At 45.9% G+C, this 26,212-nt stretch overlaps 1 protein-coding gene across 2 annotated transcripts in view; it reads right to left on the bottom strand.

The window, feature by feature from the left end:
- The window catches only part of LOC137545073 (OX-2 membrane glycoprotein-like), a 46,578-nt gene that overhangs the window by 13,918 nt on the left and 6,448 nt on the right, over window positions 1-26,212 (bottom strand). For both annotated transcript variants that reach the window (XM_068266179.1, XM_068266180.1), the window contains exons 2-3: window positions 21,329-21,670; window positions 8,259-8,561 (exon numbers count right to left, since the gene is read on the bottom strand). In XM_068266179.1, coding sequence (XP_068122280.1) covers window positions 8,259-8,561; window positions 21,329-21,670 — 645 coding nt within the window. The remainder of the gene's footprint in view (window positions 1-8,258; window positions 8,562-21,328; window positions 21,671-26,212) is intronic.

Genomic DNA, 26,212 nt, shown 5'->3' with positions numbered 1-26,212 from the left:
CTATGTGCTAAACGCAATTAACTACCTTTCCCAGAACTGTCTATATTAAAACCAAAGTTTGTCATTCTGAGCCCTGCAATAGATGTGCGATCGATTGCGGTGATCAGAAACGACTGCTGGATCTGCGATTTTTATGCGTTTTGGACGACTGGGCGTCGCCTGGCGTCACAATGAGTGCTTCAGAAAACAGCACTGTAGCCCACCAATTTTGGTTGGAGAGCTCAGAGAAGCTCTTTTGCATAGATAACAAGCGAAGTTGTATTGAAAACAATATGAGACTCGTACCTTTGCTACTAATGTCCTGTTTCTTAGCTGCTCTACAGATACAATTCATTACATCATAAGTTTATTTTCACTTCAGATTCCCTTTAAGTGACAGGGATAAGGGATTTTTTGTCTCCTCTAAATAAATAAAATTGCTCATTGCAACATGGTTATTATTATTCTGATCATATTATTTTCTGAGTTACTGACCCAGAATGACTATGCAGATCATCTGCTTTGTCTCAAGTTTGTCTTCTCTGGTAGTATGCTTGTTGAAACATACTTGGCTATAAGTCGAGAAATGTAGGTCAGATTACTTGAAGCAAAGTATAGGGGGAAACTTATATTCGCATACAGTGGTGTGAAAAACTATTTGCCCCCTTCCTGATTTCTTATTCTTTTGCATGTTTGTCACACTTAAAGAGACACTGAAGCGAAAAAAAATGATGATATTATGATTTGTATGTGTAGTACAGCTAAAAAATAAACCATTAAGATCAGATACATCAGTCTAATTGTTTCCAGTACAGGAAGAGTTAAGAAACTCTAGTTGTTATCTCTATGCAAACAAGCCATAAACTCTAAGACTTTCAAAGTCGTGGAGAGGGCTGTTTTCTGACTTTTATTATCTCAACTGTTCCTGGACTATTTACTTTTTCTCTGCTAGAGGAGAGGTCATTAGTTCACAGACTGCTCTGAAGGAATCATTTTGAATGCTGAGTGTTGTGTAATCTGCACATATTATAGAATAATGCAATGTTAGAAAAAAACACTGTATACCTGAAAATAAAAATATGAGAATATTTTCTTTGCTGCTAATCTTCTAGTAATTATTCATAGTACACAACCAATTCACTATATCATATTTTTTTTTTCGCTTCAGTGTCTATTAGCCAAAGATAACATAATTGAACACGAAATGCAGTTTTAAATGATGGCTTTTATTATTTAGTGAGAAAAAACCTCAAAACCTATATGGAGCTGTGTGAAAAAGAAATTGCCCCCTGAACCTAATAACTGAGTGGACCACCCTTAGCAGCAATAACTGCAATCAAGCGTTTGCGATAACTTGCAACGAGTCTTTTACAGCGCTCTGGAGGAATTTTGGCCCACTCATCTTTGCAGAATTGTTGTAATTCAGCTTTATTTGAGGGTTTTCTAGCATGAACCGCCTTTTTAAGGTCATGCCACAACATCTCAATAGGATTCAGGTCAGGACTTTGACTAGGCCACTCCAAAGTCTTCATTTTGTTTTTCTTCAGCCATTCAGAGGTGGATTTGCTGGTGTGTTTTGAGTCATTGTCCTGCTGCAGCACCCAAGATCACTTCAGCTTGAGTTGACGAACAGATGGCCGGACATTCTCCTTCAGGATTTTTTGGTAGACAGTAGAATTCATGGTTCCATCTATCACAGCAAGCCTTCCAGGTCCTGAAGCAGCAAAACAACCCCAGACCATCACACTACCACCACCATATTTTACTGTTGGTATGATGTTCTTTTGCTGAAATGCTGTGTTACTTCTACGCCAGATGTAACGGGACACGCACCTTCCAAAAAGTTCAACTTTTGTCTCGTCGGTCCATAAGGTATTTTCCCAAAAGTCTTGCCAATCATTGAGATGTTTTTTAGCAAAATTGAGACGAGCCTTAATGTTCTTTTTGCTTAAAAGTGGTTTGCGCCTTGGATATCTGCCATGCAGGCCGTTTTTGCCCAGTCTCTTTCTTATGGTGGAGTCGTGAACACTGACCTTAATTGAGGCAAGTGAGGCCTGCAGTTCTTTAGATGTTGTCCTGGGGTCTTTTGTGGCCTCTCGGATGAGTTTTCTCTGCGCTCTTGGGGTAATATTGGTCGGCCGGCCACTCCTGGGAAGGTTCATCACTGTTCCATGTTTTTGCCATTTGTGGATAATGGCTCTCACTGTGGTTCGCTGGAGTCCCAAAGCTTTAGAAATGGCTTTATAACCTTTACCAGACTGATAGATCTCAATTACAGTACTTTTGTTCTCATTTGTTCCTGAATTTCTTTGGATCTTGGCATGATGTCTAGCTTTTGAGGTGCTTTTGGTCTACTTCTCTGTGTCAGATAGCTCCTATTTAAGTGATTTCTTGATTGAAACAGGTGTGGCAGTAATCAGGCCTGGAGGTGACTACAGAAATTGAACTCAGGTGTGATAAACCACAGTTAAATTATTTTTTAACAAGGGGGCAATCACTTTTTCACACAGGGCCATGTCGATTTGGAGTTATTTTTCTCACTAAATAATAAAAACCATAATTTAAAACTGCATTTTGTGTTCAATTATGTTATCTTTGACTAATTGTTAACGGTTTTTGATGAGCAGAAACATTTAAGTGTGACAAACATGCAAAAGAATAAGACATCAGGAAGGGGGCAAATAGTTTTTCACACCACTGTAAGACCTACATTTCTGATTTATAGCCTGTATAATTTCTGCCCCTTCACCAGCCTGACTCTATTACCAGCCTCCCGGATTGCTGCTAGCCAGGTATCAAGTGCTCAACAAGCAGCTGCCCCTTTCCCTGCTCTCCCCAACAAGCGGGTGCCTGATCCCTGCTCTACCCATCAAGTGTGCTGCCACTACGATCCCTGCTCTCCCCAACAAGTGTGTCTCTTTCCCCGGTTGCCACAAACTCTTCTTTCCATAGAGCCCCAGCTGTAGATGTGCAAAAGTGCCCTGCTGTCTGCGGGTTCACCTTTTCCTGGTCGTCTGATTGCCGATCTCCCCATCCCTGCCAGCAGGGCCGCCATCAGAAATTTTGGGGCCCCTCACAAATCATCAGTCCGCCCCCCCCCCCCCACACAAACTGAGAAATGTGCGTAGCCATTACATGTTGGCAGAGCTAGTTGGAGGCTTGCTGTCCACAAATTAATCACGAATAACCACGGTGGATACTCGTGATTCAAGTTAGCTCTAATTGCCACAGCTGAGCGGCTAGATGCGGCGGGGTTAATTACCCAGAACGCCGCTCTCCGCCCAGCGTTTCAACGAGGTGCAAGTGTCCGAATGGACGCGTTGCAAGCCTCGATATCGAGCACTTCCTCCTTCAAGCCGGAAGGAGGAAGTGCTCCATCATTTTTTTTAGAACCTCCCAGTTTTATTTTCTGTTTAAAAAAGCTAAAAAAGTAGGTGTAATGCTATTGTCTCATATGGTAATGATTCAGCTTTTCCCATAGTCTCGCAGTTAGCAATCATGTGACCCCCAACAAGACAAATTCAGCAATCATGAGGCCCCCAACAAACCATGAGGCCCCCAACAAGACAAATTCAGCAATCATGAGGCCCCCAACAAGACAAATTCAGCAATCATGAGGCCCCCAACAAGACAAATTCAGCAATCGTGAGACCCCCAACAAGACAAATTCAGCAATCATGAGGCCCCCAACAAATCATGATGCCCCCAACAAATCATGAGGCCCCCAACAAGACAAATTCAGCAATCTTGAGGCTCCCAACAAATCATGAGGCCCCCAACAAGTAAAAATGCAATCATTAGGCCCCCAACAAGACAAATTCAGCAGTCATGAGGCACATAAATAGACAGCATTTCACATAAATAGGCAGAATGCCCCCTTATTATGGTAGACACCTCTCACCTGGATTCTGACAGGGACCCCCAGGTTAGGTAGTGAGTGACATGGAGCCCTTTAGGCAGTGAGTGACAGGGAGCCCTTTTAGGTAGTGAGTGAGTGACAGGGAGCCCCTTTAGGTAGTGAGTGAGTGACAGGGATCCCCTTTAGGTAGTGAGTGAGTGACAGGGAGCCCCTTTAGGGAGTGAGTGAGTGACAGGGAGCCCCTTTAGGGAGTGAGTGAGTGACAGTGAGGCCCTTTAGGTAGTGAGTGAGTGCCAGGGAGCCCCTTTAGGTAGTGAGTGAGTGACAGGGAGCCCCTTTAGCTAGTGAGTGAGTGACAGGGAGCCCCTTTAGCTAGTGAGTGAGTGACAGGGAGCCCCTTTAGGGAGTGAGTGAGTGCCAGGGAGCCCCTTTAGGTAGTGAGTGAGTGACAGTGAGGCCCTTTAGGTAGTGAGTGAGTGACAGGGAGCCCCTTTAGCTAGTGAGTGAGTGCCAGGGAGCCCCTTTAGCTAGTGAGTGAGTGCCAGGAAGCCCCTTTAGGGACTGAGTGAGTGACAGTGAGGCCCTTTAGGCAGTAAATGAGTGACAGGGAGCCCCTTTAGCTAGTGAGTGAGTGACAGGGAGGCCCTTTAGGGAGTGAGTGAGTGACAGGGAGCCCCTTTAGGGAGTGAGTGAGTGACAGTGAGGCCCTTTAGGTAGTGAGTGAGTGACAGGGAGGCCCTTTAGGCAGTGAGTGAGTGACAGGGAGCCCCTTTAGGGAGTGAGTGAGTGACAGTGAGGCCCTTTAGGTAGTGAGTGAGTGACAGGGAGCCCCTTTAGGTAGTGAGTGAGTGACAGGGAGCCCCTTTAGCTAGTGAGTGAGTGACAGGGAGCCCCTTTAGGGAGTGAGTGAGTGCCAGGGAGCCCCTTTAGGTAGTGAGTGAGTGACAGTGAGGCCCTTTAGGTAGTGAGTGAGTGACAGGGAGCCCCTTTAGGGACTGAGTGAGTGACAGTGAGGCCCTTTAGGCAGTAAATGAGTGACAGGGAGCCCCTTTAGCTAGTGAGTGAGTGACAGGGAGGCCCTTTAGGGAGTGAGTGAGTGAGTGACAGGGAGCCCCTTTAGGCAGTGAGTGAGTGACAGGGAGCCCCTTTAGGGAGTGAGTGAGTGACAGGGAGGCCCTTTAGGGAGTGAGTGAGTGACAGGGAGCCCCTTTAGGCAGTGAGTGAGTGACAGGGAGCCCCTTTAGGTAGTGAGTGAGTGACAGGGAGCCCCTTTAGCTAGTGAGTGAGTGACAGGGAGCCCCTTTAGGGAGTGAGTGAGTGCCAGGGAGCCCCTTTAGGTAGTGAGTGAGTGACAGTGAGGCCCTTTAGGTAGTGAGTGAGTGACAGGGAGCCCCTTTAGCTAGTGAGTGAGTGCCAGGGAGCCCCTTTAGCTAGTGAGTGAGTGCCAGGAAGCCCCTTTAGGGACTGAGTGAGTGACAGTGAGGCCCTTTAGGCAGTAAATGAGTGACAGGGAGCCCCTTTAGCTAGTGAGTGAGTGACAGGGAGGCCCTTTAGGGAGTGAGTGAGTGACAGGGAGCCCCTTTAGGCAGTGAGTGAGTGACAGGGAGCCCCTTTAGGGAGTGAGTGAGTGACAGGGAGCCCCTTTAGGGAGTGAGTGAGTGACAGGGAGCCCCTTTAGGCAGTGAGTGAGTGACAGGGAGCCCCTTTAGGCAGTGAGTGAGTGACAGGGAGCCCCTTTAGCTAGTGAGTGAGTGACAGGGAGGCCCTTTAGGGAGTGAGTGAGTGACAGGGAGCCCCTTTAGGCAGTGAGTGAGTGACAGGGAGCCCCTTTAGGGAGTGAGTGAGTGACAGGGAGCCCCTTTAGGGAGTGAGTGAGTGACAGGGAGCCCCTTTAGGCAGTGAGTGAGTGACAGGGAGCCCCTTTAGGCAGTGAGTGAGTGACAGGGAGCCCCTTTAGCTAGTGAGTGAGTGACAGGGAGCCCCTTTAGGGAGTGAGGGAGTGACAGGGAGGCCCTTTAGGCAGTGAGTGAGTGACAGGGAGCCCCTTTAGCTAGTGAGTGAGTGACAGGGAGCCCCTTTAGGGAGTGAGGGAGTGACAGGGAGCCCCTTTAGGCAGTGAGTGAGTGACAGGGAGCCCCTTTAGGTAGTGAGGGAGTGACAGGGAGCCCCTTTAGCTAGTGAGTGAGTGACAGGGAGCCCCTTTAGGGAGTGAGTGAGTGCCAGGGAGCCCCTTTAGGTAGTGAGTGAGTGATAGTGAGGCCCTTTAGGTAGTGAGTGAGTGACAGGGAGCCCCTTTAGCTAGTGAGTGAGTGCCAGGGAGCCCCTTTAGCTAGTGAGTGAGTGCCAGGAAGCCCCTTTAGGGACTGAGTGAGTGACAGTGAGGCCCTTTAGGCAGTAAATGAGTGACAGGGAGCCCCTTTAGCTAGTGAGTGAGTGACAGGGAGGCCCTTTAGGGAGTGAGTGAGTGACAGGGAGCCCCTTTAGGCAGTGAGTGAGTGACAGGGAGCCCCTTTAGGGAGTGAGTGAGTGACAGGGAGCCCCTTTAGGGAGTGAGTGAGTGACAGGGAGCCCCTTTAGGCAGTGAGTGAGTGACAGGGAGCCCCTTTAGGCAGTGAGTGAGTGACAGGGAGCCCCTTTAGCTAGTGAGTGAGTGACAGGGAGGCCCTTTAGGGAGTGAGTGAGTGAGTGACAGGGAGCCCCTTTAGGCAGTGAGTGAGTGACAGGGAGCCCCTTTAGGGAGTGAGTGAGTGACAGGGAGCCCCTTTAGGGAGTGAGTGAGTGACAGGGAGCCCCTTTAGGCAGTGAGTGAGTGACAGGGAGCCCCTTTAGGCAGTGAGTGAGTGACAGGGAGCCCCTTTAGCTAGTGAGTGAGTGACAGGGAGCCCCTTTAGGGAGTGAGGGAGTGACAGGGAGGCCCTTTAGGCAGTGAGTGAGTGGCAGGGAGCCCCTTTAGCTAGTGTCGTGAGTGACAGGGAGCCCCTTTAGGGAGTGAGGGAGTGACAGGGAGGCCCTTTAGCTAGTGAGTGCCAGGGAGCCCCTTTAGGCAGTGAGTGAGTGACAGGGAGCCCCTTTAGGGAGTGAGTGAGTGACAGGGAGCCCCTTTAGGCAATGAGTGAGTGATAGGGAGCCCCTTTATGGAGTGAGTGAGTGACAGGGAGGTCCTTTAGCTAGTGAGTGACAGGGAGCTCCCCCCCAGCCGCCGCCGCTGCTTCCCCTACCTTGCCAGCAGCCCAGCGTCAGACCTCAAGATCAGCGGCGACCCGACCAGTAAGAGCGGGCGCCGGACGCACCCGCTCGATATGCGGAAGTGATGTCACTTCCGCATATCAGTGCGGGCGCTGGGTCCTAGCGCCCGCACTATTGTCGCCGCCTGATCGGGGTCTGACGCGGCGGAGGCGGCGGCTAGAGGGATGGAGGGAGGGAGCAGCGGCCAGAGGGGTTGAGCGGCGGCCGCCAGGGCCGCGGCGGGGATGGGGCCCCCCTGCAGGCCCCGGGCCCATGACGGGAGTCACGGATGTCCCCCCCTGATGGCGGGCCTGCCTGCCAGTGTAGCGGACCCATATGTCCTTTTGTGTCCCGCTGAGTAGCTGCTGCCTCCGATTGCAGCCGGTGTCATGAAACTCCCGCTAAGTCCTCCTGTCCCGATCATTGCTGCATATGTCCTCTGCTTCTCCCTTAGCCGGAACTGTCAGCACTGGTGGTCTTAGCTCTGACAGCGTCATTGCACAGAGCCGCAGAGCAGAAAGGTAGTGCAGGCTCCCATCACCAGAGGTGATTACTATAGTATGCAATTAACCCCTCTCCAAGCTTGTTCCCCACTCTGCGCTTCTGTTAACATGTATTGACACAGTTTTGGCAGCATAGTGTGGAGAAGGTGTATGGTGATCAAGTGGGGTCAGTTGCAGCACACCTGGAGCAAATACTGCATTTACTGAACCTACTGCATTAAGTGAACGCAGGACAGCATTGTTCTTGACAATCACAACCTTTTCTTTTGCACGCACTCATCCCTCTGCATAACAACAGTCACGTCATCAGCCAGGGGCATCTGTTCAGTGTTGTTTGTACCCAGTCACCCAAAAAGAATTGTAACCCAATCCACATACTTTCAGATCTCTTCTGGACCTCTGTCACATAAGGGATCAGGAACCACATAATAAACCTCATGATGGCACACTTTCGTACTTTCCTGGGTCTACTTATACTTGAGTCATCAAAAATTCCAGCTTAAGAGGGTCAAATATTGGATTCAACTTATACACGAGGTCGACTTTTATCCGAGTATATACGGTAAACTGCAAGATTGGCATACCAGCCAAACACCTTCCGTTTTTTTAGTGAATAATGATGGCAGACCTCACATTTTTCTTACTTTAGATTCCTTTTAAAGTGTACCTGAGGTAAACACGTAACAGCTTACCTGTATCTTCTAAAGTTTTAGAGAGGTGTTTCTCATGGTGGAGTGCCGGATGACTCACCACACAAGTCACTTTATTCGACTCTTGAGTGACCCTGTTAGTGAAATTACTGATGACAGTTACTGTGCCATTGGGGTGTTCGATGGAGTAAGTCCGTGGCACTATCTGCAGCCCAGCTGTGAGGTTCCAGGTGATCTCAGGAGCTGGTTTACCATTGGCTGAACAGGTGACAACAAGATGCTTTCCTGCTTGGTCTGGAGAGTCAACCGTGTGTAAATCCAGCGCTGGTTCTGATATACTTGTTTCTAAACAGAAAAGGAACATAAGTCAGGAGATGAACAACATGACTGCTAAGAAATATATTAATACAACAAAAGTGACATATTTATGAGGTAATTAATTGTATGTGTAGCATTAAAGGCAAATTTGCAACACTAGGAACATTAGCAAAATAGAACAGACTCTCCTATTTTTATTTTTATTTCAAAATCTGCATTTTTAAGTACAACTAATCTGAGAGGGATATGGAGGCTGTCATATGTATTTACTTTTTAACAATACCAGTTGCCTGGCAGCACTGCTGATCTATTTGGCAGCAGTAGTGTTTGAATCACACCAGAAACAAGCATGCAGATAATCTTGTCAGATCTGACAATAACATCAGAAACACCTGATCTGCTGCATGCTTGTTCAGGATCTATGGCTAAAAGTATTAGAGACAGAGGATCAGCAGGATAGCCAGGCAACTGGTATTGCTTAGAAGGAAATACATATGGCAGCCTCCATTTCCCTCTCACTTCAGTTTTCCTTTAACACTTCACAACCAAACACTTTATTTATGTGAAAAGCATGTGGCTAATTCAGTCAGATCTCAGTCACAGCAATTGATCTGCATGCTTGTTCAGGGGCTATGGCTAAAAGTATTAGAGGCAGAGGAACAGCAGGTCAACCGGGCAATGTGCATTGTTTAATGTATTAGCAACCCTGCACACATTATCTCAAGTTAGATAATGCGCGTTAGGGCGTTTTCTAATGCCGTATGCCATTTAGCTGCCTAATGCAGCTGTGCAGAGTGGCGCAGGGAGCTTCCTGTTCTGGGCGGCTGGATTGGCTTCTCCTCGTCATCCAACCACGGTGCTGCACTCCCAGCATCCTCTTCTGAGTTCTGATCACATGATGTAACATGTGATTGTAACCTAGGGGATGAAGTCAGTGTTGCAGCGTCACCCAAGGAGGAGGGTGATGAAAGAGACTCTTCGATCACCCCTCTTACGCCACCAGGCGGTGCTGCAACACTGACTCCATCCCCTGGGTTACGATCACGTTACATCATGTGATCAGAACTCCGAAGAGGTTGTCGGGATTGCAGAACTGCCTGTGGAGGAGAAGCCTATCGAGCCACCCGGAACAGGTAATCATGACAGCTCCCTGTGCCTCTCTGCATACCCTGTCAGGCTGAGGAAAGCTCACTTCCCCAGTGGCAGAAAAAAAAAACACAACAAAAAGTCCCTGCAGCACACATATAACTTTGCTATATGTGGCAGCTAAAGGGTTAAAAGGAAATAAATGTATCAGCCTCCCTCTAACATCAAGGTAATATATAACACTAAAATTACCATGCAAACATAAAAATATAAATGATATCATGTTGCATGAACTAAAAAAAACCTACACTCATGCTTAACTGAGATCATAAAAAAGGTTCCTGAATGAAATAATGACCACATTAGCATTTGCTAAAATGTATAATTGTGTTTTTGAAACGACACCCAAAGCGAAAATAAACGAATGAAATAAACGATTGTATCTATCTTCTTTCTCCTAAAAAATGACTTTTTAAGATATTCCACAGTTGTATTTTATGTTTAAATCTACTTTTTAACTGCTTGCCGACTGCGTCATGCCGATGGACGTGGCCGCGGCGGCAGCCCCGGGACCGCCTAACGCAGACCGGCGTAAAGTCCTCGGGCAGCAGTTTGCAGGAGATCGCACGCATCTCCTGCTTGGTGGGCGGAGCGGAGCCTTCAGTCTCCGAGCGGCGATCGCCGCTCGGAAGACTGTTACACGGCGAAACCGCCGTGTATTTACATGTACAGTGCTGCGATCAGCAGCAGCGCTGTCCCCCTGGGGGACAAGAAAGCCATCGGCTAGAAGCCTATGACAGCCGATTGCCGTGAATGGCCGGCTGGGGGGAGGGAGGGGTTGTAAAAAAATTAATAATCAAAAAATAGTAGTAAATATAAAAAAAAAAGAACAAATAAATATTTATATAAAAAAATAAATAAACACAGAGGGGGCGATCAGACCCCACCAACAGAGAGCTCTGTTGGCGAGGGGAGGGGGGGAAATCACTTGTGTGCTGTGTTGTGCGGCCCTGCAGCTTGGCCTTAAAGCTGCAGTGCCCAATTAAGTAGAAAATAGCCTGGTCACTAAGGGGGTTTAACACCATGGTCTTCAAGAGGTTAAGTTTTAACTGTTTAATTGTTTTTGTTTAATGACACATTCATTGAAGTATGCTAGAGCTAAAATCTATGAACTATTGACCCTTTTTATCTCTTTCCTGATCTCAGAAGCCATTTTCTACTAGGGAAGTGTTTTATAGTTGGAATTTCTTTTCAGTGAGGGTCACACTGCAGTCACTTCCTGTCTGAGTCAGCCAATTACATACCGGATATTTAACTCTTTCAGGCAGAGAAAGAAAAAAAGGAACACAGAATAGTTAATTGTGTGCTAGGCACTGTACATACACATGTCTATCTCATTATGTCACATGTCACTTCGGGTATCCTTTAACGTTGAGAGAAAACCTTTGTGCAGTGATGTAACGATAAAGACAAAAGAAATACCGAGAGCCCAATATAGTGTAGTATGCAAAACAAGGGGTTGGAAATGAAAAGTATATAATGTATATACTCACAATCGTGGGTTACCTCCTAGGTAACCACTGTATAGGCAGGTGAGGAGATTAGACCTGTCCTCACTCAGGATTAAAAGTCGCTCTCTGTAGATAAGGAAATAAGGAGCAACACCCCTCCACCAGGGGTGGATATTGATAATGTAAGAGTGAACAGAGGCCCCAGCAGGATAACAGATTCTATAAGGCTTAAAATCCCTCAGGAGGTGGTGGTGGACTCGCCTCCCCGAAGCAGACAAGATACCGTCAGTTTTAAGACAACAGGTTTATTAATATACTCCAAAACAAACAGTGCAACGAGTTTAACGGGTATGTTCCCGCTTCCTCAGGCAATAGACAGATAGGAGTACACAGTATAGTCTCAAGGTCACGAATAGCGCCTCAGAGGTCGCCTCTGAGACGCTATTCGTGACCTTGAGACTATACTGTGTACTCCTATCTGTCTATTGCCTGAGGAAGCGGGAACATACCCGTTAAACGCGTTGCACTGTTTGTTTTGGAGTATATTAATAAACCTGTTGTCTTAAAACTGACGGTATCTTGTCTGCTTCGGGGAGGCGAGTCCACCACCACCTCCTGAGGGATTTTAAGCCTTTTAGAATCTGTTATCCTGCTGGGGCCTCTGTTCACTCTTACTTTGTGCAGTGATGTTGCACATACAAATTTGAATCAACCTCAGTAGACTAAAGTCTAGTACACAGACCAATACCTGACCAATGTTACCACCTCAATGTAGTAAGAAAGTTTACATGCAAAATCTGCTCATAGTATTCAAAATTTGTTGAACCTCACACTACATAGTGGTGGTAAAATTAGCCAATCAAAATTTAAAGTGAGTCAATCATTGACCAATTTTACCATCTCCATGTACTATGAGAGTTTACCTGCACAATCTGCGCATAGTATTCAATATCTGTCAGGGCTCATACTACATGGTAAAATTGGCCAGACATTGGCCAATCAAAATTGGATGTAAAGATGTGATGGAAGAAATCCCTATCAAGATATGTGTTCCATGTCAGGCGACTTACTGACTCATGTCAGCTTCTAAGCACCCTGTTTCGCCTGCCAGGCCTGGGTGGATGTTTTCGGAAGCAATCCAGAGGAAAGTATTGGCAGCTCCAAGATGGCTATGTACTGTATCTTACACTGATGATGGTGCTCACACATTTCACTAACTCTGATCGCCCCATGCTCCAAATGGTATCTCAGACCATCGGAGGAATATCCACCATGTCTGACTGTGGGTTGTACTCAGAGTCGGGACAAGGTCCTCCAGCACCCAAGGCTGAGACACCAAAGTGCGCTCCTCCATCCCCCCCCCCCCCCCCCAGCCATTGCACGCTGACTGCTATTAGGCTAAGAGGCGTCCCAGGGCTCCCAACACCTTAATCTCTAGTTATCTGGCTTGCAGTCACTATTATGTGTCATCTTTTCTTATTTCTCTCTGCTTCAAACACAATGGGGGAATGATAGCTGAGTGAGTTGTGCCCCCCCCCCCTCCTACACTGCGCCCTGAGGCTGGAGCCTCTCTAACCTCTGCCTCGGCCCGGCCCTGGTTGTACTACAATGGTGTAATGGATAGCACTCTCGCCTTGCAGTGCTGGGTCCCCGGTTAGAATCCTACCCAGGGCACTATCTGCTTTTGTTTTTTGCCTGTTTTTGTGTGGGTTTTCTACAGGCACTACAGTTTCCTCTGATATCCCCAAAACATACAGAAACAAAGTTCACTGACTTCCTCCTAAATTGCCCCTAGACTATGATGGATACATGACCATGGCAAATATTAGATTGTGAGCTCCTCTGAGGGATAGTTAGTGTCAAGACTATGTACTCAATAAAGCACTGCGGAAGATGTCAGGTCTATGTAAATGCTAAATAATAATGCTTACCTAGCAAGCTTCCAACTGCCAATCACTGTGTGGGAGAGGGTGTGGAGGGTGTCCATTAATCACCATAGAGAACTATAATGAGAATGGGAGACCACTAGTCCACCAATTAAAACTATAAGGGGAGATCTATGGGGGGAGGTGGGATACTAGACAAACAAAGAAAACTGTAGGGAGAGAGCTATGGGGAGGGGGTTGCTATAAAAAACTATAAGGATGAGCTATAATGAAACAATACAATGGAAAAAAATTGCTTCTGATTTTAAATCTTCACCATACACTGGGGTCTATGTTCTAAAAAATGATTATAATTACATGTACAGACAGTGCCATTCTAGTTTATCCTGTATCTATAAATAAGTTGGAAAATCCTTGCCTGGCTACACAGAGCAGTTCGGGAAAGGATATGTTTTCCTGTAAATCCTTCACAAGTGAAAGTGAAACCGGAGGATGAGATCAGCTGTGTGTGTCATCCAAGTCCCTGTAGAGGGTGCTTTTGAGGAAAGCTAATGCAAAAAAGAACTACAGGCGGTTTCAGTAAATGAAATGACTTAAAGCAACAAAAAAACCCTTATAATATACAGTATATGAATTTTATGTGTAGTGTGGATAAAAATATATAACATTATTAGCAAAAAAAGTCTCTTTTATATATTAGCTTATATAGCTATTTAATAATACTAATATTTTTTTATATATATATAATTAATTATATAGTTAATTTTTTTGTATAGCTTATTTTTTTTTTTTTTTTAATAACATTACATCATACTGTCACAGCTGCAGTTTTAAAACCACACTCTTATCTTTTAAAGAGAGTCTGAAGCAAGAATAAATCTCGCTTCAGACCTCATAAATAGCAGGGGCACGTGTGCCGCTGCTAAACCGCCGCTATCCCGCGGCTTAACGAGGGTCCCTGTCCCCCCAAATCCCCTCCGTAATGCGGGGGAGCGCTTCCGCATTGGGGCAGGGCTAACCGCCGCAGCCCTGCCCCAAGCGCGTCTGTCAGCGCGTATCTCCGCCTCTCCCCCGCCCCTCTCAGTCTTCCTTCACTGAGAGGGGCGGGGGAGAGGCGGCGATGCGCCGCTGATAGACGCGACTGGAGGCAGGGCTGCGGCCGTTAGCCCTGCCTCCGTCTGCGACCAAGTGTCGCAGTGGGGGGTTTGGGGGTGAAGGGACCCCAGTTAAGCCGCGCTATAGCGGCGGTTTAGCAGGGGCACACGTGCCCCTGCTATTTATGAGCTCTGAAGCGAGATTTATTCTCGCTTCAGAGTCTCTTTAAGCTATGAAACAAAGCAGACATAATGACCCTTTGAACTTCTCTGCAATAAAACCTTATCTCAAGCAGATCTGAAGCAGATTTTCAGAGCGATTCTAGGCATGTATAGAGAGGTTTTCTAAACGTGCCTAGCATTTTTTGGAGCGTTTTTGTGTAGCAGATTTCATATATTGTTACAGTAAAGCTGTTACTGAACAGCTTTTGTAACAAAAACGCCTGCAAAACCGCTCTAGCGTTTTTCAGATCGGTTTTCCACTTTCCTATACTTTAACATTGAGGCAGAAACGCCTCAGAAATCTAAAAATGCTGCAGCCCCCGAGTTTGCGTTTGGAGATAAAACAAACAGCTCTGGTGTGCACCAGCCCATTGAAATACATTAGCCAAGCGGTTTTCAATCCACAAACGTTTTTATAAACGCTAACGAACCGTGGTGTGCACCAGCCCTCTCATTGTTTCTTGGCTGTTTATGTGCTTCAGAAAACAGGACAGTATTCAACCCAGTGGGTGGAAGAGCTCAGAGAAACTCTTTTGCATAGACCGCTGAAGTTTTCTTTAACTCTTCCTGTACTGGAAGACAATATGAGACTCTTTTTTTTTTTTTGCTACTAATTATTATTTCTTAGCTGTACTATACATATGATTCATTCTCTCATAAGTTTATTTTCACTTTAGGTTTGCTTGAAATGATCTTGTGTTTACATAATTTAGGTGTCAGCAGTGTAATTTCTTGCACGATATCGATTAAGCTTGTACAGATGTGATTTGTTGCATCATCCAGCCTCGAAAAAAAAAAAAAAAAAAAAAAAAAAAAAAGATGCTTTTAAAGGGACTCCGAGCAGTGCAGAAACTATGGAAAGATGCACATCATTTTAAAGCTCTCTTTCTCCTCTTTCCAATGATATATAAACCAGCACCCTACGCCTTTTAGTTTTCGCTATTTTCGCGATTGAAATTGCCGCGGCCGCGATTTCAATTGCAAAAATAGAGAAAACGGAAAGGCGTAGGACGACGATTTAGGTGTCGCCAGAAAGAGGAGAAAGAGAGCTTTAAAATGATATCCATCTTTCCATAGTTACTTGTATTACACAGGACGACACTTTCCCCAGTGTCAGCAACTCCATTTTGCTGAAAAAGTCGTCCTAGGTAATACAAGGTAACTATGGAAAGATGGATATCATTTTAAAGCTCTCTTTCACCTCTTTCTGGCGACACCTAAATCGTCGCCCTACGCCTTTTAGTTTTCTCTATTTTCGCGATTGAAATCGCGTCCGCGGCAATTTCAATCACTAAATAGCGAAAACTAAAAGGCGTAGGGCGGCGATTTATATATCATTGGAAAGAGGAGAAAGAGAGCTTTAAAATGATATGCATCTTTCCATAGTTTCTGCACTGCTCGGAGTCCCTTTAATTAATAATGATTTACAAAGCTGTGAAGAGGATCCTTTAGAGCAGGGGTCTCAAACTCAATTTACCTGGGGGCCGCAGGAGGCAAAGTCAGGATGAGACTGGGCCGCATAAGGCGGCGCATCGCCGCCTCTGCCCGCACCTCTCACTCTTCCTTTACAGAGAGGGGCGGGGAGAGGCGGCGATCCGTTCGACGATTGACGTCAGGAGGGGCAGAGCTGAAGCTGAAAGCTCTGCCCCTTCCAGGAAATGCCGGCGGATTGCCCCCCGGGCGATTTGGGGGTCTGCAGCCCTCGTTTAGCGGCGGGGATGCGGCGGATTACTTGGTAGCACTGAAGCGAAATATAAGGAAGCTTTTGCCGGCGAGGGCCACAAAATATTGTATCGAGGGCCGCAAATGGCCCGCGAGCCGCGAGTTTGAGACCCCTGCTTTAGAGGAAGGTGCTCAAATAAAAGAAGGTTCTTCAAACCATCTCACCATAATTAATTAATGATCCCCATTCACATACAGCCCCTTAACCACGTCAGAACCATAGGCTTACACCCCCCTAGTGACCAGACTATTTTATACAACTCAGCACACAAGTGATTGCCCCCCCCCCTTTTCTGCCCACCAACAGCCAACAGAGCTTTCTGTTGGTGGGCTCTGATCGCTGCTGCCTTGTTTATTTATTTTGAATTAATATCGCTATTTTTTTTTTCATTTCCCTGCCCTCCCTTCCCCCGCCAGCCAATAACAGCGATCAGCTCTCATAGGCATCAGCCTATGAGAGTCGATTGCTCCTGAGCCTCTCTAGTAGACAGCCGAGTGACACGGCTGTCCACAGTACAGTGCTGCCGTAGACAGCAGCGCTGTACAATGTAAATAGTCGCAGTTTCGCAGTCTAACAGTCTCCTTGCGGTGATGATGGAGCATCAAGAGGGGATGCGCGCGAATTGACATGTGCGATCTCCTGCAATCTTCGCCCCCAGGACTTAACACCAATTGGCGTTACACAGTCCTGTTACACGCCAACTGGCATGAGGAGATCTTTAGGTAGTTAAATGTACCCTCTTATTGCCCACAATAAATATGTAGCCTATTCTACGTGCCCCATGATGCGTTTTTTAGTCTATTGAAAATCCAGCTTGAAAGAGAACCCAAGATGGGGGAATTAAAAAAATATATACATACCCGTCCAGGCTGATCATTCCCTCGCTGTCCTCCTCCTCTGCAGTACTACTGCCCAGGGGCAGAGCGCTCCCAGTGATGGGAGCACGATGGGGGAGCATGCACGGCAGGACTGCGCCTGCACCGACTGGGCCTGACTGAAGTACTTTTGGGGCCGAATTGTGGGCGATTCAGGCAGCGTAGGAGGATGGCGAGGGAGCAATCAGCCTGGAGGGGGCTGGAAGAAGCCCAGGTATGTGATTTTCTTTCCATCTCAGGTACACGTTAAATTTGTATTTGTATTATGGGCATGATCCAATTCCTTTTTCTCCTTGGAGACTATTTTGCACTCTCCAATCGAAAGAGTACCAAAAAGTAGGTGAAAAAGTGCTGTCAAAATTATTCTGAGCATTTTCTTGCTTGCTGGTGGTTTAACCTCCTTGCCGGTTATCCCGAACTCAGTTCGGGGTAACCTGCGCAGGAGGATTGCTCAGGCCCCGCTGGGCCGATTTGCATAATTTTTTTTTTGTTACAAGCAGCTAGCACTTTGCTAGCTGCTTGTAACTCCCGATCGCCGCCGCTCGCCGCCGATCCGCCGCGCCGAGTCGCTCCCCCCCGCCCCAGACCCCTGCGCTGCCTGGCCAATCAGTGCCAGGCAGCGTTAAGGGGCGGATCGGGATTCCCTATGACGTCGGTGACGTCATCCCGCCCAGTCGCCATGGTGACCGGGGAAGCCCTGCAGGAAATCCCGTTCTGAACGGGATTTCCTGCTTACTCTGATCGCCGAAGGCGATCGGAGTGGGTGGGGGGATGCCGCCGCTCAGCGGCTATCATGTAGCGAGCCCTAGGCTCGCTACATGATTTAAAAAAAACAACAAAAAAAACAAAACCTCCTGCGCTGCCTCCTTGCCGGGGAATTGAACCGGCAAGGAGGTTAAAGTGAACCTTAAGTCAAATAAAAAAAATGAGTTTTACTCACCTGGGGCTTCCCTCAGCCCCCTGCAGCTGTCCGGTGCCTTTGCAGCCTCGCTCCGATCCTTCCGGACCCGCCGGCGACCACTTCCGGTTTCGCCGTCAGGACCCGGCAGGCTGGGAACGCAAGTGATTCTTCGCGTTCCCAGCCACAATAGCTCCCTCTATGTTGCTATAGCAGCATAGAGGGCTGCTATAGCAACATAGAGGGCACTATTGTGGCTGGGAACGCAAAGAATCACTCGCGTTCCCAGCCTGTCGGGTCCTGACGGCGAAACCGGAAGTGGTCGCCGGCGGGTCCGGGAGGATCGGAGCGAGGCTGCAAAGGCACCGGACAGCTGCAGGGGCTGAGGGAAGCCCCAGGTGAGTAAAACTCATTTTTTTTAATTTGACTTAAGTGCCTCTTTAAAAGGCATTTTATTGATAAGGTGTGAAAATATTACCTAGGAGAAAACTTAAAACAGTGAATTGGATCGGGACTTATCTATGTGTTGTTTGCATGTTGTCCCTGTTTTCTAGCACTGTAAAGTGATGCAGAAGATGTCAGTGCTATATAAATGCATAATATGAATAATATGTTATAGATTGCCCAGCACAACAAAGGAATGAATTGCATATTCAGCAGTGATGCAGTGTGGGAGACATAATAGGCTCACTTTAACTTGAATAATCGCTAATATCTTCAGTTTAAGAAAAGGCAAATTTCTGTTTTGAATTGAATAATAATATGGTAGGACATTAGACTATGACTATAGTAGGATTAGATTGTGAGCTAACAAATTATTATTAAGTATTTATATAGCACTGACATCTTCTGTAGCACTTTACAGAGTACGTAGTCATGTCACTGACTGTCCTCAGAGGAGCTTACAGTCTAATCCTACCATAGTCGTAGTCTAATTAGTCTAACGTCCTACCATAATATTGTTATGTGTTTATATGGCGCTGACAATCTTCTGCAGCACTTTACAGAGTACATAGTCATGTCATTGGAATAATAGAACACAACAGAGACGCCAGCAAGAATAAAATATTTAAAAACCGTTTAAAAGGAGGAATGTAGGTGGACTCACCTCCCTCAGGTAAAGACCAGCCAATGAGCCGTTGGTAAACAACAATACAATTTATTGGGGATTCTCCAAATAATGCAACGCGTTTCATGGGCAAAGCTCCCGCTTCATCAGGCAATCAGAACGGAGAAACACTCCATAAAGCAGACACGAAAGACTGTCTGAATAGTAGCAATCACATTTATTAAAGAGACACTGAAGCGAAAAAAAAATATATGATATAGTGAATTGGTTGTGTACTATGAATAATTACTAGAAGATTAGCAGCAAAGAAAATATTCTCATACTTTTATTTTCAGGTATATAGTGTTTTTTCTAACATTGCATCATTCTATAATATGTGCAGATTACACAACACTCAGCATTCAAAATGAGTCTTTCAGAGCAGTCTGTGAAGTAATGACCTCTCCTCTAGCAGAGAAAAAGTAAACAGTTCACTTACAGTTGAGATAATAAAAGTCAGATAACAGCCCTCTCCATGACTAACTTAGTCGGAGAGCTTAATGGCTTGTTTGCATAGAGATAACAACTGGAGTTTCTTAACTCTATCTGAACTGGAAACAATTAGACTGATGTATCTGATCTTAATGTTTTATTTCTTAGCTGTACTACACATACAAATCATAATATCATTATTTTTTTTTCGCTTCAGTGTCTCTTTAACTAGTACCCCAAAACAGTGCAACGCGTTTCACAGGCCCAGCCCGCTTCATCAGGCAATAAACATGGGGACAAGACAGAATTTCAGCAATAGCAGGTGTAGCGCCTCAGTCACTGACTGTTTTCAGAGGAGCTCACACTCTTATCCCTACCACAGTCACAGCTTATTGTCTCTATAATAATATAATAGTTTGTCACCACATTTTTTGTTTTTGTTTTTGTTTTTTTTTGGGGGGGATCCCAGATTTTTTACTACCTGGCACTGCAAGATAAGAGTGCTATCCACTATACCACTAGGCCCCCCTGTTCTTAAAATTGTTTATTGATTAATGGGAGATGAGTAAAAAAAATAACTTTTTCTGCAGATTTGTATTTTTCAGGAGACAGAAGTGGCTGGGGACTAATAAGAATTATAAACTGACAGTTAAATACCTGCCATCTGATACATTTCAACTAGCCATACAAGGGCATACAGTGTCCCAATCTGATCAAGGCCGGATTTATACTCTTTGTGTTCCTAGGTCAAATATGTTGTGGCTCCCCTTTCTTGTACAGTAGCGCCCCTCCCATTCCATGTGCAGCCCCCTCTTCCATGTGTATCATCCATGTACAGCAGCCCCTCTCATTCCATGTGTAGCCCTCTCTTCCATGTGTGACATCCATGTACAGAAGCTCTCCCATTCCATGTGCAGCCCTCTCTTCCATGTGTAACATCCATGTGCAGCAGCCCCTCCCATTCCATGTGCAACCCTCTCTTCCATGTGTATCATCCATGTACAGCAGCCCCTCTCATTCCATGTGTAGCCCTCTCTTCCATGTGTGACATCCATGTACAGAAGCTCTCCCATTCCATGTGCAGCCCTCTCTTCCATGTGTAACATCCATGTGCAGCAGCCCCTCCCATTCCATGTGCAACCCTCTCTTCCATGTGTCTCATCCATGTACAGCAGTCCCCTCCCATTCCATGTGCAGCCCCCTCTTCCATGTATATCACCCATATACAGCAACCCCCCTCCCATTCCATGTGCAGCCCCCTCTTCCATGTGTATCATCCATGTACAGCAGCCCCTCCCATTCCATGTGCAGGCCTCTCTTCCATGTGTATCATCCATATACAGCAGTTCCCTCCCATTCCATGTGCCGCCCCCTCTTCCATGTGTATCATCCATGTACAGCAGCCCCCTCTTTCATGTGTATCATCCATGTACAGCAGTCGCTCACATTCCATGTGCAGCCCCCTCTTCCATGTGTATCATCCATGTACTGTAGCCCCTCCCATTCCATGTGCAGCCCCCTCTTCCATGTGTATCATCCATGTATACAGTCATGATGGACAACATGATGGAAGCTGGAAAGCAAACCAAACAAATGTCTCTGAACATTTGTTTGGTTTGCAGCCATGAATGGCTGGGACCTTCAGATTCTGCCAAACTTCGCAGAGCCAAGTTGGCTCATATGTTAGGAGACCATCATGCCTAAAAATTTGCCTTCCAGGCCAGTGTTTTCAGAGGGGTAGATCCCACATCCAAGCAGCAAAAAAAAAATAAAATCCAGGAGTCAGCAGGGATTCTCCACATATTTCCAATTGAAAATCTTTTCATTTTTGTTCGAACTTTGTAGATGATTGCTCTCATTTTATTATAATAGGTTCCTGTATATTGACCTCTGCATAAAACGCAAAATGTTGAAGAATGGAGCAGCCATAGACTTGTAGGATCCAATATGTATTCTTACCATAGACATCCAGGCAGGTTGTTCCAGAGTTAGCACCAAATGGGTAAACATTAAAGGTGCATTTGAAGCATCCCTGATCCTCCAGGGTGACGGGGTTGATAGTGATGGCTGAAGCATTGAGGGTATCAGCAGTGTGCTGTGCAGTCCGGCCTGCGGAGTATCCTAGTAACTTTTCTCCATATGTTCTGCTGGAGGTGGCCACTGTCCCGGTGAAGTTGCCTGACTCCTTTTCCCATGTGATTTGAAAGATATTCGATTGGTTGGCCTCTAACTGGCACAAAAGGGTCACATTGCTCCCGACTCTAGCTTCTTGTTTCGCCACACTTTTAACTACAAGTGAACCTTTAATTACAAGACAAAATAACTGATTACTATACTTTGCTCATCATAAGAACGTACAATATTTTAAACTTCAACTCATGGAAAAAATTTTTAGTTTTGGATTGAATTGAAAGGAATTTATCAGAACTACTCTAGGGCTAATTAACTTTCTCTCCTGAGTTCTCCTATGAGATAATTTTTCATTTTCTATTTAGAGTAACTTTTTCAGCACTTTAAAAAGTACCATCAAGTGTGTGTGTGTGTGTGTGTGTGTGTGTGTGGGGGGGGGGGGGGGGGGGGGGGGGAGGTAAAGTACTATCAAAACTATTTTGAAGTGGAATGAAACCCAGCGTTTCTTCTTTGCTGTAAAAGATTATTTACAGCAGTGCTCCTCAAACTATTGGCCCACGGGCCGACTGTGGCCCCTGAGGCTTTTTACCGGCCCCCCACACACAAGATGTATTACTTATAGATGCGGTCAGCTGCATCTTTAAATATTGGTGGTCAGCATATAGAATAGCAGTGCTGGCACCAACATTCCACATGTAAGCCAGAAAGCAGTAATTCGCTGGCTTCCAATCAAATTCCACGTCAAGTGACATTGCTGTCCAATTGGAATGCAGGTTGTCACCTGAGTATGCTTCACTGTCTGGCCCGCAAAGACTTCGACATCATTTTATGTATACTCCGGCCCCCCAGCAGTCTGAAGTATGTTGACCCGGCCCTCGACCCAAAACGTTTGGGGACCCCTGATTTACAGCATATAATATACTAACACAATTTTAATCACAGGACTGACTTTTTTCCTACAGGGGCAGCCTCATCCTAACTGGTGATAAAGTTATCTTGTGTTTACATTCTTCACATGAAACAATTAAGTAAACATTCTCTGACTGTGCAGAAACTTCTGCTAATGGGTCCTGAACTGAAACACTGCTCAGAAATCATTACTTAGAAAGACAAGAATGAAAAACCGAAAGCCAAATCTGGTGTAGTATTTTTGAAAGGTTGGGGATATATAGTAATAAAAGTTATACTCACAAGTCAGGGCTACCACATAGGCAACCACTGATAAAGCAGGTGGGGAGAATTGTAACCTGACTCCACTCAGGTCTAAAAAGTCGCTCTCTATAGATAGGAAGAATGGGGATACACCCCTCCACCAAGGGTGGACTAAGATATTGAATAACGGGAGTAATAGAGGCGCCAAACAAGTATAAAATGGGTTAAAAACCGTCTAAAAGGAGGGAAATGGGTGGATTCACCTCCCCCAAATATGCAAATGACCAGGCTAATATAGCCGTAAGATTTTATAATTATATTTATTAAAACAATTCTCCAATAGTGATGCAAGGCGTTTCACGGGCAAACATCCCGCTTAATCAGGCAATATAACAAGGAGAACACTGAAGAGACAAAATGAGTAGATGAAGAAAGAATCAAAAAAAAGGGAAAGGGGAGGGGAGAAAAAGAAAAAACAACAATGGAAAAGTTGATGCTAGAAAGTAGCATCAACTTTTCCATTGTTGTTTTTCAGAAATCATTACTGGATGCATTTACAATAGAATTATTACAGTTATGAATAAAATGCACCAGCAGCTTTCAGGCTGGTTTCACAGTGGGACGTTACAGGCGCACGTTAGAGCAGCCTGTAACGCAGCCCACCGCACAGTAATGAAAAATCAATGGGGCTGTTCACAGTGCGGACGTTGCGTTACATTGTAACGCTGCGTCACAAGACAACGTACTGCATGCAGTACTTTGTAAGCAGCTGAGCCGCGTTAGACTGCTTGCACATGCTCAGTAATGTTGGGGAGGAGTGGAGAGCGGCCAGGCACATGGCTAATTAATATGCACTGTACGTTATGACGTGCAGTGTTTACTTCCTGGAGCAGCCGCTCTGTGCGGCGATTGGCCGGCGGGACCACGTGATGCCGCATGCGCACAAGAGTGTGCATCACGGCATCACTGACGCCAGAGTGAGCTGCACAACGCGGCTCACTCTGACGTCCAGATCCAGCACCACCAGGCGTTGAGTTAGGGGGACGTTATGCGACCTTAACGCCCCCTCTAACGCAACGTCCTAGTGTGAAATTAGCCTCAAAGTAAATAAACGGAACCTTGGGAACTTAGAATTTCTAAATGAATATTAATACTTGTGCACAAAAGCAAATATGATAATTTATGGGTTATAAAAAGTAGGAAAACACATTTTTGTTGAATATTTTGTCAGAGTTTAAAACCGCTTTACGTATTTCCTTGCTTGCTGGTGATTTAAAAACATTGACCTGTTTGAAAATATCACTTAGGAGAAAACTCAGGAGAAAAATGTAATTGCATATAGGCCCCTGTTCTAACAGAATTACCTTATTCTATTACGGAACTTTGCTCCTGAGTTTTCTCCAAGGAGTTGTTTCCAAACCTTATCACTGAAATACCTTTAAAAAGAACCCGTGGTGGGTTCTGACAATGCAATCCACATACAGAGGCTGGGTCTGCCTATACTGCCCAGCCTCTGTTGCTATTTCAATCCCCCCTAACTTCCCCCTGCGCTCTGCTATCCCCCATAAATCACAGCCGCGCTGTCGACACACAGCGAGCTGTGTTTATCTCTGTACCGTCAGTCTGCTGCTCCCCATCGCCTCCTGCAGAGCTCCGGTCCCCGCCCGCATCCCTTCCCTCCCCGCTGATTGGAGGGAAGGGACGCGGGCGGGACCGGAGCTATGCAGGAGACGGGGGGAGCACACAGAGTGACAGTACAGATGTAAATATAGCCCGCACAGCGCAGCTGTGATTTATGGGGGATTGCAGAACGTTTAGGGGGGATTGGGAAAGCAACAGAGGCTGGGCTGTATAGGCAGACCCAGCCTCTATATGTGGATTGCATTGTCAGAACCCCACCTCGGGTTCTCTTTAAAGCTCTAAGCATGCAAGAAAATACTAAAAGTAAGTTTGATATAATTTTTTTACATATTGTTTAGTACTTTTTTGAATTGTAGGTGCTAAAATGATATTTTTAGATAAAATAAAAAATGATCTCCTAGAAGACATTGTTAATTTGATAAGGCCCAATATGGGTACACACTTCAAAAATGCAAAACTTAAAGTGACACTGAAGCAAAAAAAAACCCTCATGATATAATGAATTGTGTAATACGGATAATTAATAGAACATTAGTAGCAAAGAAAATAGTGTCATAGTTCTATTTTCAGGTATATAGTTTTTTTCATAACATTGCATCATTCTCTAATAATTGCAGTTTCCACAATACACTCAGCATTTGAAATGATTTCACAGAGCAGGCTAATTGACACTTTGAACATTTTTCTGCAGAAAAAACAAAAACAAAAAAGAAACAATGAAAGACAGTTGAGATAAGAGTTTCAAAAGACAGTGCTGTCCACAACTTTATAAAGTTGCAGAACTCACAGAAGCTCCTTTGCATAGATAACAAGTGAGGTTTCTTAACTCTTCCTGTACTGGAAACAATACGAGACTCATATCTGTGCTAATATTGTTTTATTTCTTTGCAGTACTACACATACAAATCATTATATCATAAGTTTATTTTCACTTCAGATTCCCTTTAACTGCTTAACGTCCACTCCATGCTGATTGGCGTGAGCGGAGAAGCAGCCCCAGGACCACTCCACGCCAATTGGCATGAAGTCCTAGGGAGGGGTTTTGAAGGAGATCACACGCTGAGAAATCTCTGTTGGTGGGCAGAAAGAGGGAGGGGGGGAATGAGTTGAGTGCTGAGTTGTGTGGTCCTGCAGCGAGCCCTTAATGCTGCAGTGGCCTTAAAGTGAACCTTAAGCCAGAAAAAAAAAATGAGTTTTACTCACCTGGGGCTTCTACCAGCTCCCTGCAGCTGTCCTGTGCCCTCGCAGCCACTCACTAATCCTCTGGTCTCCTGCTGCCAGCTAGTTTCGTTTTTGCCGACAGGCCCGTCAGGACTGGCTATGCGTAGCTTTTCACGCATTCCCGACTGTAAATAGCGCTATTGCGGGCCGCAACGCGTACAAAAATACGCGTTGCCGCATATCTATATATTCGTAAAGCGGCAACGCGTTAGGTACCCGTTGCGGCCCGCAATAACGCTAATTACAGTCTGGAATGCGGATAAAGCTACGCATGGCCAGTCCTGACGGGCCTGTCGGCAAAAACGAAACTAGCTGGCAGCGGAGGACCAGAGAATTAGTGAGTGGCTGCGAGGGCACAGGACAGCTGCAGGGGGCTGGTAGAAGCCCCAGGTGAGTAAAACTGATTTTTTTTTCTGGCTTAAGTGTCCCGTAAAAAATAGCCTGGTCACTAGGGGAGTTTAAGACTGTGGTCCTCAAGTGGTTAAAGTGTATTTGAAGTGAACCTCTGGTTAAAAACCACACCAGCCGATTCCCATTGTTTGCATTTTTATGGTAGCAGTTTAAAAACTGACAGTTTGCTGATTTTTTCTTTACATATGGTATGCATTTCTCACTCATTGCATGCCTATGAGCAAGCTGTGAATGTAAAACTATGAACCACACACACAGGGGCCCATATGCAATTCACGTTTTCACGAG

Source organism: Hyperolius riggenbachi, chromosome 2 (assembly GCF_040937935.1).
Source record: "Hyperolius riggenbachi isolate aHypRig1 chromosome 2, aHypRig1.pri, whole genome shotgun sequence".
Classification (NCBI taxonomy): Eukaryota; Metazoa; Chordata; class Amphibia; order Anura; family Hyperoliidae; genus Hyperolius; species Hyperolius riggenbachi.
This window is presented reverse-complemented; position numbering and strand designations above follow the sequence as displayed.